General features: G+C 52.0%; 1 protein-coding gene across 30 annotated transcripts; it reads right to left on the bottom strand.

Moving 5' to 3' along the window:
- Nucleotides 1-3,592: 3,592 nt before the first annotated feature.
- Nucleotides 3,593-11,314, bottom strand: REPIN1 (replication initiator 1). Of its 30 annotated transcripts, none has more exons than XM_069587098.1 (4): nucleotides 9,103-9,267; nucleotides 7,655-7,852; nucleotides 6,700-6,854; nucleotides 3,593-6,377 (listed from the first exon to the last, which is right to left on the bottom strand). In XM_069587098.1, exon 4 carries the CDS (start codon nucleotides 6,361-6,363, stop codon nucleotides 4,684-4,686), a length of 1,680 nt encoding a protein of 559 aa, XP_069443199.1. In that variant the 5' UTR covers nucleotides 6,364-6,377; nucleotides 6,700-6,854; nucleotides 7,655-7,852; nucleotides 9,103-9,267; the 3' UTR covers nucleotides 3,593-4,683. The 30 variants fall into 30 exon arrangements, with proteins under 30 accessions (XP_069443199.1, XP_069443203.1, XP_069443204.1 ...); XM_069587102.1 differs by having other exon boundaries at nucleotides 6,700-6,838; nucleotides 9,103-9,249; XM_069587103.1 differs by having other exon boundaries at nucleotides 7,655-7,781; nucleotides 9,103-9,243.
- Nucleotides 11,315-15,004: the final 3,690 nt, after the last annotated feature.

The raw sequence follows: 15,004 nt of genomic DNA, 5'->3' as shown, positions 1-15,004 counted from the left end.
TCCTCCCATCCGCCGAGCTCTCCCCTCCAGGTCCTTGCCCCGCAGACGCGCGCTCTGAAACCGATCCAGTCGCTGGGCCACTCTCGGTCCGACGCCAGCTGCGCTCCCGCACCGCCCTAGGTGCCGGGATCTGGAGGAAAAAAAAAAGACACACGGAGCCTCCTCCAACGCTCACACTCGAGTGTGCATGTATCATGGTGGTGGCACTTTGCACGACAGCACACCAGGTGTTAGAGTGAGATGTTCGCGTCTCGTGTGACCAGAGAGATATCGCCCTCCGCACCCGCGCGGCCCTAGACACGTCGTAGGCGCTTGATAAATGGCCCCGGGGTTTCCAGGAGAGACTTGGACTTCATTAAATCCAACCCCTCGCCCTGCAGTTGAGGAAACACTGACTTAACGTTCCTGGGTGGAGTGCGACTGCTGATTTAGAGGCAGCGTTCAGATGGCCAAGCAGGGTCTTAGTCCTTCACAAGAGAGGATTTTCTCATCTACCCACCCTGATCGGAAGGCAATGCTCCTTTATAAAGTCAATAAAATTCCTCACTGCCAGCTCAAAGCGGGCCGGCCACCTAGGGCAACTCCCACGGGCACACTCTCTCCGGAACTGCTTAGAAACTGCCTTTGGGACATGAGGTTGATACGGAGGAAAACCGGCCTCACTCTGAGACTTCCTACAAACCTTACTGTTAAGCCGTTGGATCTTACTCTAATCAGTCAGCAACAGTCTACTAAGCGTTTGCCCCGGGGCTCAGCTGTTGTTTAGCCTCATATCACAAGAGGAACCGGAAGCCCAAGATTCTATCTTTTGCCACAGTCTTCCAGTGCAGTTTTGTTCTGTTTTAACAAAAGATATTTTCTGTCCCTGGACTTTGACTTATTCTTCTGTAAGAGTTAATAATTTCCTAGTTACAGTCAGCTTTCCATATCTGCCAATTCCACATCCATGAATTCAACCAATAGCCCAATAAAAATATGCAGACGGAAATAAAAGATAGTTCCAAAAAAAGCAAAATTTGAATTTTCCCGGGCGCAGGCAACTGTATATAGCATTTACATTAAGTATTATAAATAATCTAGAGGTAATTTAAAGTATACAAGAGGACATGAGCGCATAAGGTTATATGAAAATGCAATGCCATTTAAAGAAGGGACTCCAGCATCCAAAGATTTTGCTATCCAGAGGAGTCCTGGAAATAATCCCCTGAGGATCCTGAGAGACCCTGGGTTTTTGCAGGACCCTAATTGGTTCTACGGTCTACAGAAGCATTTGTAAAGTGTAAAACCCTACCCAGTGGCCAGACATCCCTAGGTTCAGTTCAGTTCAGTTGCTCAGTCATGTCCAACTCTTTGCGAACCCATGGACTGCAGCATGCCAGGCCTCCCTATCCATCACTAGGTTATCAATCCTTTAAAGAGTCTCCGTCATCTTATTTTCTAGAGTACCTAGGGGGAAGTTCAACCAAGACTTAACGGAATTCCTGTGTTATAGTTCCGCTCTGCCACTGGCTGTGAGTGGGAAAGTCATCTCCACTCTCTGGCCTGCTCCCTCTTTCAACAGAGTGAAAGACTTCCTCCAGATGGACATTTCATGACCAAGGCTGCTTCAAGGGTGGAAAACAATAAAGCACATCTGGGATCCTATTTCCCTTGATGGAAAACAAGAGGGAGGCTGCACATGCGTGTTTGGGAAGGCACAGAGAAAATGTCAGGAAGGCCACCCCCACACTCTTTACTGGATGCAGAGAGAAAAGCCACAAAGTGGGGGGGAAGGGGAGGGGGGCTGGAGCGGGAAAAAGTAAAGGATAACTTTCACCTTAAAAAACCTAAATATCTCTTCATTGTTAAATTTGATAATTTAATACTTTGTAATTGTAGAAGGAGGGGAAAACAAACAAACCTGGACTCTTTAGAAGGGGAGGTCCTCTTAGCGTGTTGACCCCTCCAATGGGGCCATCCCTCACATGCCCTGCTGAGCAAGGACTCAGCTCCCACCAGGCCCCCTGAGGGACTCAGGAAGGAGCCACGGGCAAGTTCACTCTGTCCTTGCCCCCGTAAGGTCACTTCCTTGGCTTTCCCTGAACTTTGGTCCTCTCCTCACCCTCTGCCCCCAAAGCAGTGGGCAGGCATGTTTCTAGGGGACCCACCGCCAGGCATTTCCTATACAAGTAATGACTTCTCAGGAAGTCAGGAACCCTGATCACATTCCCTCTCCTTCATCCTTTTCCCCAGTCACCCCCTCCCAATCCTTGATGCCTGAAGACTGTTTCCTGCCATCATCCTCAGACATCTAACTATTCTCCTGATCACTTGAAAAAAAGCTCCCTTCCCTAGAAACTCTGCACTGCCCTGGCATGGCATGTGCATTCTCAGTCATGTGCCTGTTCAGTCACGAGAGCGCTCCATCGAGCCCAGCTCTTTAAAACCCCAGGGACTGTAGCCCACCAGGCTCCTCTGTCCATGGAATTCTCCAGGGAAGAAATACTGGAGTGGGTTGCCATTTCCTTCTCCAGGGGATCTTCCTGACTCGGGGATGGAATGTGCATCTCTTGCACCTTCTGCATTGGCAGGTAGATTCTTTACCTCTGGTACCACCTGGGAAGCCCTGAGCTCCCTTAAAAAGACATATTTAGGTGGGGCTTTCTTGAGACCATGTTCCTAGGCTCTGAGAGATCATTTGCCCTCAATGACACAGGTTTTGAAGTGGCCCCATCACCCCATAAACCTCTAAAAAACTTTGAAGCTGTCTGCTTCCATCCTACACATTTAGAACCCACCCCACCCCACATCCATCTCTCTCTATTCACAATCTGGGGATAGGAATAGGTCCTCCCAGACTTAGGCCTCTTAGGGGGTAAGATTGGGTCTTATTTTTGTAAACTCCCAGTTTCCACTGCATCAAGCACACCATAGACATTTAACAGTTGTCTACACCAAAAGCAGCAGCCCTGCATTTGTCTAATAAACATGCAGTGGTGGTCAACAGCATGGTTTTCGGGTTGAACAGACCCGGGTTTGAACTGCTTCTGGTGATTAACGGTTATATGACCTTGAGCAAATGTTTTCATCTGGAAAGAAAAAAAAAAAGACAAAACGAGTACCTATTGAACTCCTAAGTTGTTAGATCATTTAGGTAAACTTTGCAAGGTGCCAGTCATATAGACAAATGGTGGTTGCACCAGACTCTGTGCAGGGTGCTGGAAGTCTATATAGAAACTAGTAAGGCAGTCAGAAGAGCCTGTCAAAAACAGGCACTCAAATGCATGTGAAACAACCAGTGCAGCGAAGCATACACTGTAACAGACATGAGCACTGCGGCAGGCGAGCCAGGGAGGCCCAGGAGAACAGCAGCAAGTCAGACCTTCTCTCCCAGAGGACTGACACTGAGCGGGGCTGACCTGACCCCACACAAGGCTGGACTCCTAGAGAAGAAACCTCACTTGCTGAGGGTGCCTGACCCTAAATTGGGGCGGGGGTTACAGCCAGGGGTAGTAGAGAAGCTTGAATCCAGCCTTCACCCATCCCAGCCCCCAGTGGTGTGGAACAGCTGCCCTTCCCTCCCCAGGACAAAGGAACACTTACAGCCACCAGCTCTAAAACCAGATCTTTATTCTCTAGTTGGAAAAGGAGGGTTAAGTGGTTGTGTTTAGTTCCAGAGAACAAGGCCCAACAGTAGAAATTACAGGGAAGCGGACTTCATTCATTATAAGGAAGAATTTCTAACAATTAGAATTATTCTACAACAGAACCAGGGCCTCAGGAGATTCCCTGTCACCGAAGTGTTCAAGCAGAGGTTGGGGATCCACACGCTAGAATGCTGGAAGGGAAACTCACTCCCACTTCCCATCAGCTGGCCTTCTGTTAGCAATGGAGCAGTCCTCCCCACAATGTGCTGAGCTCTGAAGGGAGTGAAGGCAGGCTGGGGTATTCGGACAAAAGCCCTGACACAGGGCGGCGGACAGCCATGGGATTGCTCTAAGTGCTGGGAAGGTGGTTGGATGAAGGCAGTCGCAGCGTGGGAAGATGCTCTTGGGGGGGGGGGGGGGGGGGCGGTGCGGAACTGATCTTTCGGTAGAGGAAGGGGAGCCAGGGCACTAACAGGAGACGGGTCTCTCCAAATCTGGGTGCCTGTGCAGGGGCAGGAGCGAGGGGCCGGGCTGGGGCAGGATGGAGGAGCTCGGCTTTGCCTCCCAGGACTGGAAAAGGCCCAGGTGCTGCCCAACAAGGCTGGCAGGTTCTCCCAGGTGTGCCCAGCTGGTCCATTGATCTTCCTGGGCATTCATTCACTAAAGGCTGAACCACACCTACTTGCAAAAAAAAAAAAAAAACGAGCCGAAGGAACTCATAATTAAGAGACGGGACGTTAAGGCGTTAACACCAGAGGAGAGGGGTCCTCCTGTCCACTGGTGGCCCCTCCGGCCGGAGGGCTCTAAGGGGTGGGTGGAGCTGCTATTGCTACTTTTCCAGGGCACAGGATAGTCGGACCGAACCTTAGCAAACACGAGCGGGAGGCCGGGGTCCCTGCTCTGCAAGTGGACTCCCTGATTACAGCGGGGGACCTCCCTCCCTAACGGGGCCGGCTCACCCCACCTCGCCACCCCCTGCGCCGACAGCAGCAGCAGAGGGCACAGTGTGAACGACGCCCCGGCCCGCCCTCCCTCGGCCTCCGCCGCCCCGGCCCGCTCAGACGTCGTGCTTCTTCTGGTGGGCCAGGAGCTTCCCCTCGTCGTCAAAGGTCTGGCCACAGATGGCGCAGCAGAAGGCGCCGTCCCGGATGTGGCTCTTGCGGTGGGTGATGAGGTTGGACTTCTGGCTAAAGCTGCGGTCGCAGTCGGGGCAGGCGTAGGGGCGCTCGCCCGTGTGGATGCGCCGGTGGGACACCAGGTTGGACTTCTGGCTGAACGCCTTGCCGCACTCGGGGCAGACGTACGGCTTCTCGCCGGTGTGGATGCGCCGGTGTGCGGCCAGATAGGGCTTGTGGCGGAAGGCCTTTCCGCAGTCTGGGCACACGAAGGGCCTCTCGGGCGCGTGGTCGCGCCGGTGGGCGGCCAGGTGGCTCCCCTGGGAGAAGCGGCGCCCGCACTCCTCGCACGCGAAGGGCCGCTCCCCCGAGTGCACCCGGGAGTGCGCCACTAGGTGCGTCTTCTTGCCAAAGTGCTTGCCGCACTCGGCGCACGCGAAGGGGCGCTCGCCGCCGTGCTGCCGCTGGTGCGCGCGCAGGAAGCGCTCCAGCCGGAAGCCCCGCCCACAGTCGGCGCAGGTGTGGAGGGAGGGCGGGGCCTCTGCCGCGGCGCCTGGCGGCCCGGGCCCAGCCGGGACTTCGGCGGGCTCTGGGGCCGGCTCCGGAGGGGGCTCCGGGGCGCGCTCCGGGGCGCTGGCGGGCGGCTGGGGCCCGCCCTGCGCGGACCCCTCGGAGCGCTTGTGGATCTTGCTGTGCGACAGCAGGTTGGGCTTGTGGCGGAAGCGGCGGCCACACTCGGTGCACGGGTACGGCTTCTCGCCCGTGTGGATGCGCCGATGCGAGGTCAGGTAGGGCTTATTGGTGAAGCGCTTCCCGCACTCGGGGCACTGGTGCGGGCGCTCGCCCGTATGCACGCGGCGGTGGGCGATCAGGTTGGGCTTGTGGCGGAAGCGCTTGCCACAGCAGGCACACTGGAACGGGCGGTCGACGGCGTCCCCGCCCGGCCGGGGCGCGGTCACTGCTGGGCGCCCCCGGGGCCGCGGCCCCAGGGCCTTGGCCGCCGTCTCCTCCAGCGCCTCGGCCACGTGGACCCGCTTGTGCGTCACCAGCTGGTCCCACTGAGCGAAGCTGCGGCCACAGTTGCCGCAGATGAAGGGCCGGGCCTCGGGGGCCGGGGGGTGGCAGCGCCGCAAATGGGCCCGCAGCTGCTTTCTCCGCCAGAAGCGTCTCTCACAGGCGGGACAGGCGATGGGCCGCTTCGCCGCCGAGTGGGCCCGCAGGTGCAGAACCAGGGCCACCCAGCCTCGGAAGCCGTGCCCGCACAGGTGGCAGGCAAAGCCCAGGTCTGGGGTGGCGGCGGCATGGACCTGGCAGTGCAATGCCAAGAAAGGGGCGTGGCGGAAGCGGCGGCCGCACTCGGGACACGGCCGGGGCAGGCGGGCCTGGCAGCGCCGGGCATGAAGCCAGAGGGCCACCCAGCCGGGGAAGTGCCTCCGACAGTGGGCACAGCGATGAGCCCGACCTAGGGGCTGGCCGCCCGACTGGGCCGCGGCGGTGCTTCGCGACCTCAGCCCTTGGGGCTCCTTCTCCAGGGTCTGGGGCGACTCCTGGGAGGGCCCGGAAAGGAGTCGGGGCTGGACCGGGCCCATGGCCACGGGGCCCCTGCAGCGACGTTCCAGCATCGGTTCTTCCTCTGCTAAGGGTGGAAAGGCACAGTCACGCTGGAGAACCACACAACCTGCACCCCCTCAGCCCCTCCCAGCGGACCCAAGAGGAACCTGCCCCCTCCACTCCTCCAGCCCTGGAATTAGGACCACTAGACTACTCTTCTGCTTCCTCCTATTACGTTATTTCTATCTTGGGTTTCTAGAAAGCATTTCAAGTGGATCTGCTGTTAAGTCTTTATTGGCCCTGGAAACGACTAGAAGGAAGAACCCTGACCCTTCTTGGAATCCCCCTCCGGCATGGAGTAAACACGCCAGGGCTGGCTGCACAAAGATTGCTGCCTTGGGACTCACCAAAACACGCAGTCACCTCCCCCTTCAGCGCTTTATATGCTTTCCCGAGTGCTTCCCTCTCCTTGTTTCTATTTGCTCTTGTCACATCCGAGCTCCGCAGCAACTCAGTGAGGCTGGGCAAGAGATACGAACTCCCGGTCTGATGGATGAAGCCACTGTCAGGAACGACAGGGTGACGGGACTTGCCCCAGGGGCCACAGAGTAAACCTACAGCAGAACCCGGACGAGGGCTCCAATCTAACCCCGTCTTAGGGAAGGCACTTTGACCTCCCGAGCCTCAGCCTCCCACGGCCAGGAAAGCCAGTGAGAACGGCCCCTTCTCGGGAGCAGGAGAGAGCTCCGGATGCTACTGCCAGCCCAGCGCGATGCCAGGCCACTGCCTGCCCAGACTGTGCCCGCATTCTGCCCGCCTGCCCTCCTCCGCCCCCGCACGTGATGAGGACATTGCAGGAAGGAGAGCGCTCTTGAATCCAAAGAACGCCCACAGCTTGCTGCCCTCGGGGGTGAGCCTGCCTCGCTGCCTTCCCTCGGGGGACTGGGATTACTGGGGCAAAGAAAGGGAAGGAGATTGTAATCTCTGTCCCTTGTCCCGGCCTGCCCCAGCCCCGCCAGGGGCTGCCCCATGGGCAGCTCTTCCAGAGCGGGAAGAACCCAGACTCCTGCAGGGGAGTCTCCTACACCCACTGCCAGATGGGGTGGTGATGAGACTCCTAAGGGACCTTCACTGCCTGCTCACAAGTTCCCCCGAAGTTCCCCCAAACCTGTAGTCCTCTCCAGGAGCACAGACATGACTCATTCCCAACGGCCAGACTGAGCCCTGGGAAGACTCCCAGGATGTGATGAACGTGAAACTTCCCCCCTCCTCCCTCCAGCGCCCCCCCCCCAACCCCCGCCGTAGTGGGGCACTGGGGCCATGAAATGGTTCGAGAATCCAACAAAGAAGCCCACACTCTACCCTGGAGGCTGTGGAGCTGGAGATGAGGCTTGGCCCAGCTCCTCCTGGGGCTGTTCCCGAGGATACTTCTGCGGCTGGAGCGCCTGCTTCGGCCCACACTCGGGTAGCCCCCGGATGTCAGTGAAAACTGCAGCAGTAAAGACACCCCTACCCCCATGGCAGAGCTCAGACCTCCGGTGGCAGAGAGGCCAGCCTTACCTGCGGGGAGGGGAGAAGACGCGTGCGTGAGGCTCAGCGCTCCCCGAGGGAAGTCATCTTTGTGTCCTCGGCAGCCACGGCCCCCTCCCCCACCCCGGCACCCCGCGGGGCAGAGTGACCTCAGTGGCCATCGGATTAAAAACTGAACGTGCCCCCTACACCAAGGAAGCCCGGGGCTGCGTTGGAGGCTCACTTCCTCCCCTGGTAAGGTCACAGCACGAACTGTCCATGCTGATGGCCAAAGGCCCCCGGGCCGAGGGCAGGAACTCTGAAATCCCCGCTGGCTCCCCTTCCCCCACCCTCCTCCCGACAGGAATTCCAGGCCGGGTTCCCAGGGGGGGCTGCCAGGCGCGCTCCTGTGACGAGGACTCGGGCAGAGTCCCCTGCCGCGTCCCAGGTGGCAGAGGGCCGTGCAGACCCCCACACTCCCCCTTTTTGTATTCGAGCGTGTGCTTTGCCCCCCTCCCCCCCGTCTACGTTCGCGGACACACGGTTCCGCGCTCTCCGAAGGGCCCCCCCCCTCCGGTCCCCACGCAGAGCGCGGCTCGCGGATCCTGCGCGCAGGTGCGCGGACTCGCCCCCCGACTCGGTCCAGCAGTGCACCCCCCCAACACAGCGCGCACCCGGTCACGCGCCCCGCAGGTAGGGCCCCCCCCCCCTCGAACCACCACCACCACCACGGGCCCGCGTGGAACCCCGCGCCCTGCCCAGGACGAACCTCTCCACCGGGGAGCGCGGAGGCGCGTCGCGCGTCCATGAGGCCCGAGAGCCGGCGCCGGCCGCGCTCGCCACCCCGCCGCGGCGACAGCAGCAGGTTCGGGTTCACCACCGCCAGGCCCGTGCCCAGCCCCCCCACCCCCGCCCGCCCCGCCGGTTCCCAGCGCCACGTGACTACAGGAGCTGCCGAGGGTCAGTCGCGGGCTCGGGCCGGCGGCCGAGGCCGGAGGGCGGGCCGGGCCGCTGGGCCGGCCGCGCGGGGCCCCTCTCCCGCCCCCAGCGCCCCCTCGCGGGCCGCGCGGGGGCCCGACTCCGTTACTATGGCTACCACCGGCCGGATTTTTCCCGGACTGGCCCGGCTCAGGTTTCCCCGACCCTTTGTCCCTCCCGGCGAGCGCGGGTCCCTGGGCGACCGCATGGCCGGACCGCGGTCACTCGGCGAGACCCGACCTCGCTGGCCCGAGCCTTGGCGAGGGCGCTCCTCGACCCCCACCCACCCGGCCGTCCCCCTCCGCTTCTCCGACCACCTGGACCTTTGGCCGCGCCGCAGAACGTGAATAGCGCAGCGGCTGAGCCCGGGCTGGGGGCACGGCTGACCCGAGAAAGTCGGCTTCTGGGTAGTTCAGAGCTGGAGAAAAGGAAAGGCCCGATGGGGTGAACTTTGAAAACGGGCCGCCCTCGCTTCCAGAAATCAGCCTAGCGCAGGCGCGGGCGGTCCTGGCACCTAGGACGCTGCGCTTGGAAACGCACCGCATCCCAAAGGCGAGTGCGGAGGCAGGTGCGAGTCTGCGTCCCTGACTCACCGTCTAGCAGGTGGCCTTGGCTTTCCCAACGAAACACTTCATGGGTTTTCTAGACTTGGACAGTCTCACGTATTCTTATGCTTTTCAACACAGGCAACTTTATAATTGTACATTTTTTTAAAAAAACTTTATTTTGTATTGGGGAGTGTAGCTGATTAACAAGATGTGACAGTTTCAGGTGGACAGCAGAGAGCCGTATGCATACATGTATCCGTTCTCCTGTACGATTATTGTTTAAAACACAAAGTCTGTTGCATTAATAGGAAATAAAATATGCAGATTTCTCATACTTACCTCATACATTTACATTAAATGTAACGTAAAATGTCAGTTACATTTAATGCCTTGGTATGTATCACCATCAGGAATCCTTTTGGATATGAATTTGAGCAAACTCCAGGAAATAGTGGAAGACAGAGAAGCCTGGCATGCAAGAGTAGGACAAGACTTAGCGACTGAACAACATAACGTATCATCGGGCATTTTTTCTGGGCTTGTCTATGCTGTTTGAGGTTGGGGTAATGCCTCACAAAGATGTATTCTGCCTTTCTCGCTTAACAATGTTGTGAATTTTCTTCTGTCCTATTAAATATTCTTTTATAACAAGATTCTTAACTGCAACATAACTGCACATACATTTTCTACTTTTCTGTATCATGGATTCATAGTTTATTGCAGATGGCTGATTTAAAAATTCTAGAAGTGGGGAACTGGCAGGTCAAAGGCAAAGTATATTTTTCAAACGTTTTCTAAACTATCTTTGAGAAAAGTTTATTGGTTTTATTATGAGAAATGCCCTCTTTTCCATATCCTTGAAAATACAGGCAGTTTTTTCAAATTTAAAGTTGTTCTTTCTCATTGTTTTGAATGTTGCTTCTTAAATTACTAGTTAACTGGCTTGTTTTTCATGTAGTTATATATTAACTGTATTTTCTCTTTTGTGAATTTGCTTATGTCCCTTTGCCCACTTTTCTGTTTGTTCATTTTAAAAAGTTGGGAAATTGACTTCTGGGTATATGTCTGAAGATAATTCAAAAAGATACATGCATCTCAATGTTGATAGCAGCATTATTTACAATAGCCACGATAGGGAAGCATCCTAAGTGTCCTCCAACAGACAAAAAAGATAAAGAAGTTGTGGTGTACATAAACAATGGAATACTACTCAGCCTTAAAAGAATGAAATGTTACCCTTTGCCGCAATGTGAATGGATATGGAGGATATTATGCTTAGTGAAATAAATCAAACAGAGAAAACCAAATACTGTTATGTTATCACTCATAAGTTAAATCTAAAACATAAGAAAAAACAACCTACTGAATATAACAAAAAAGAAACTGACTCACACATACAGAGAACAAACTTGTGGCTACCAATAAGGAGAGGGAAGGAGGGAGGAGCAAGATAAGGGTAGGTATACTACAGAGATATAAATAAGCTACAAGGATAAATTGTATCCTTTTATTTATTTCTTTTATTTCCTATAAGATCACAGGGAATATAGCAAATATTTTACAATAACTATAGAGTATAAATTATAAAAATTTTGAATCACCATGCTGTATACCTGAAACTAATATGATATTGTAAATCAATACCTCAAAAAAAAAAACAGTTGGGAAATTGGTTTTATTTCACTTTGTTTGGGGGTGGGGGGCACTCCTTTTAAAGTAAAAGGCTTCTATGGTTTCTGCCTTATATTTAGAGAGATCACACCACCCCTCCCCAAATTAAATTTTATGTTTGTATTTTTATGACAGAAAATGTTTTAATGTTTTTAGTGTAACTACTCCCCTTATACACAGATTTCCTTTTTCTCTCCAAAACTTTCTTAGCTAAAATGACTCATTTATCACTTCTCCTTTTGAGATGGTCCACACTTTGTCTGTGGAGTGTGTTTCTCTCTCAATAAATCCGCTTCTTACCTGAATGAATAAATAAATAAAATCAATCATTTATTCTTCTAAATGAACTTTAGAATTTCTTGTCAATATTTAACATTTTTTCTTGTCATTATTTAAAAAACCCAGATGAAGAGAGTTAAGATTCATGTCCCTCTATTTGTCCAGGCTTTATTTTACCTCTAATAGTCATTTTCTATTTGCTGATTAAATAGTGTAACTTTTATACTTATCCTATACAAAATTTACAAATATGAGAAATCTCTGTCAGAAACTTTGTCAGAGTTTTAAGGTTGAGAAAATATGGTAGAATGGATATTGTAGCACATAAGCTAAGTCTGATGATTATAGAATGGATTTTCTATGCATGCAATCAGAAAATGCTTGAGTTTTTACTGAAATACTTACTGTGTGTTACTTGCTCAGTCATGTCCAACTCTTTGTGACCCCATGAACTATAGCCTGCCAGGCTCCTCTCTTTATGGAATTCTGCAAGCAAGAATATTAGAGTAGGTAGCCATTCCCTTCTCCAGGGCATCTTCCCTGACCCAGGGATTGAACCCAGGTCTCCCACACTGGAGGCAGATTCTTTACCATCTGAGTGACCAGGGACCCCAAAATGCTTAATAATAATAGTTAATATTATTGGGCAGAATAGAGGACAGAAATGGTATGGACCTAACAGAAGCAGAAGATATTAGGAAGAGGTGTCAAGAATACACAGGAGAACTATACGAAAAAGATCTGCATTACCCAATAACCACGATGATGTGAACACTCACCTAGAGCCAGACAGCTTGGAGTGTGAAGTCAAGGAGACCTTAGGAAGCATCACTACGAACAAAGCAAGTGGAGGTGATGGAATTCCAGCTGAGCCATTTCAAATCCTAAAAGATGATGCTGTGAAAGTGCTGCACTCAATATACCAGAAAATTTGGAAAACTAAGCAGTGGCCACAGGACTGGAAAAGATCACTTTTAATTCCAATCCCAAAGAAGGGCAATGCCAAAAAGTGTTCAAACTACCGCACAACTGCACTCATTTGACATGCCAACAAAGTAATGTTCAAAATTCCCCAAGCTACGCTCAATAGTACGTGAACCAAGAATTTCCAGATGTTCAAGAGTTGGACTATAAAGAAAGCTAAGCACCAAAGAATTGATGCTTTTGAATTGTGGTGTTAGAGAAGCCTCTAGAGAGTCCCTTGGACTGCAAGGAGATCAAACCAGTCAATCCTAAAGGAAATGAGTCCTGAATATTCATGAAAAGGACTGATGCTGAAGCTCCAATACTTTGGCCACCTGTTGTGAAGAACTGACACATTGTAAAAGACCCTGATGCTAGAAACAATTTAAGGCAGGAGGAGAAGGGGACAACAGAGGATGAGATGGTTGGATGGCATCACCGACTCAATGGACATGACTTAGAGGAAGCTCTGGGAGTTGGTGATGGACAGGGAGGCCTGGCATGCTGCACTCCATGGGGTCGCAAAGAGTCGGACATGACTGAACGACTGAACTGAACTGAAGCTGGATTTAGAAAAAGCAGAGGAACCAAAGATCAAATTGCCAACATCGATTGGATCATAGAAAAAGCAAGAGAATTCCAGAAGAACATCTACTTCTGCTTCATGACTATGCTAAAGCCTTTGACTGTGTGGATCACAATCAACTGTGGAAAACTCTTTAAAGAGGTGGGAATACTAGACCACCTTACCTGCCTCCTGCGAAACCTGTATGCAGATCAGGAAGCAACAGTTAGAACCGGACATGGAACAACACACTGGTTCCAAATTGGGAAAGGAGTATGTCAAGGCTGTATATTGTCACCCTGCTTATTTAACTTATATGCAGACTTCAGTTCAGGCGCTCAGTTGTGTCCGACTCTTTGCGACCCCATAAAATGCAGCACGCCAGGCCTCCCTGTCCATCACCAACTCCCGGAGTTGACAAAGACCTTTGTTGACAAAGTAATGTCTCTGCTTTTTATGCTGTCTAGGTTGGTCATGACTTTCCTTCCAAGGAGTAAGCATCTTTTAATTTATATGCAGAGTACATCACACGATTGGCCAGGCTGGATGAAGCACAGGCTGGAATCAAGATTGCCAGGAGAAATATCAATAACCTCAGATATGCAGATAATACCACTCTTATGATAGAAAGCGAAGAGGAACTAAAGAGCCTCTTGATGAAAGTGAAAGAGGAGAGTAAAAAACCTGGCTTAAAACTCAACATTCAAAACATGAAGATCATGGTATCTGGGCCCATCAGTTCAGTTCAGTTCAGTCACTCAGTCGTGTATGACTCTTTGTGACCCTATGAACCGCAGCATGCCAGGCCTCCCTGTCCATTACCAACTCCCGGAGTCCACACAAACCCATGTCCATTAAGTTGGTGATATCATCTAACCATCTCATCCTCTGTTGTCCCCTTCTCCTCCTGCCTTTAATCTTTACCAACATCAGGGTCTTTTCAAATGAGTCAGCTCTTCGCATCAGGTGGACAAAATATTGGAGTTTCAGCTTCAACATCAGTCCTTCCAGTCAACACCCAGGACTGATTTCCTTTAGGATGGACTGGTTGGATCTCCTTGCAGTCCAAGGGACTCTCAAGAGTCTTCTCCAACACCACAGTTCAAAAGCATCAATTCTTTGGTGCTCAGCTTTCTTTATAGTCCAATCTCACATCCATACATGACCACTGGAAAAACCATAGCCTTGACTAGACAGACCTTTGTTGGCAAAGTAATGTCTCTGCTTTTTAATATGCTGTCTAGGTTGATCATAACTTTCCTTTCAAGAAGTAAGCGTCTTTTAATTTCATGGCTGCAGTCATCATCTGCAGTGATTTTGGAGCCCAGAGAAATAAAGTCAGCCACTGTTTCCACTGTTTCCCCATCTATTTGCCATGAAGTGATGGGACCAGATGCCATGATCTTCGTTTTCTGAATGTTGAGCTTTAGGCCAACTTTTTCACTCTCCTCTTTCACTTTCATCAAGAGGCTCTTTAGTTCTTCACTTTCTGCCAAAGTCATCTGCCTATCTGAGGTTATTGATATTTCTCCCGGCAATCTTGATTCCAGCTTGTGCTTCTTCCAGTCCAGCATTTCTCATGATGTACTCTGCTTATAAGTTAAATAAGTAAGGTGACAATATACAGCCTTGACGTACTCCTTTTCCTATTTGGAACCAGTCTGTTGTTCCATGTCCAGTTCTAACTGTTGCTTCCTGACCTGCATACAGATTTCTCAAGAGGCAGGTCAGATGGTCTGCTATTCCCATTTCTTTCAGAATTTTCCACAGGTTATTGTGATCCACACAGTCAAAGGCTTTGGCATAGTCAATAAAGCAGAAATAGATGTTTTTCTGGAACTCTCTCTTTTTCCATGGTCCAGTGGATGTTGGCAATTTGATCTCCGGTTCCTCTGCCTTTTCTAAAACCATCTTGAACATCTGGAAGTTCATGGTTCACGTACTGCTGAAGCCTGGCTTGGAGAATTTTTAGCATTACTTTACTAGCATGTGAGATGAGCGCAATTGTGCGGTAGTTTGAGCATTCTTTGGCATTGCCTTTCTTTGAGATTGGAATGAAAACTGACCTTTTCCAGTCCTGTGGCCACTGCTGAGTTTTCCAAATTTACTGGCCTACTGAGTGGAGCACTTTCACAGCATCATCTTTCAGGATTTGAAATAGCTCAACTGGAATTCCATCACCTCCACTAGCTTTGTTCG

The sequence above is a fragment of the Ovis canadensis genome, chromosome 4 (genome assembly GCF_042477335.2).
Source record: "Ovis canadensis isolate MfBH-ARS-UI-01 breed Bighorn chromosome 4, ARS-UI_OviCan_v2, whole genome shotgun sequence".
Lineage (NCBI taxonomy): Eukaryota > Metazoa > Chordata > Mammalia > Artiodactyla > Bovidae > Ovis > Ovis canadensis.
Note: the sequence above shows the minus strand (reverse complement) of the source record. Positions and strands in the feature narration are given on the sequence as shown.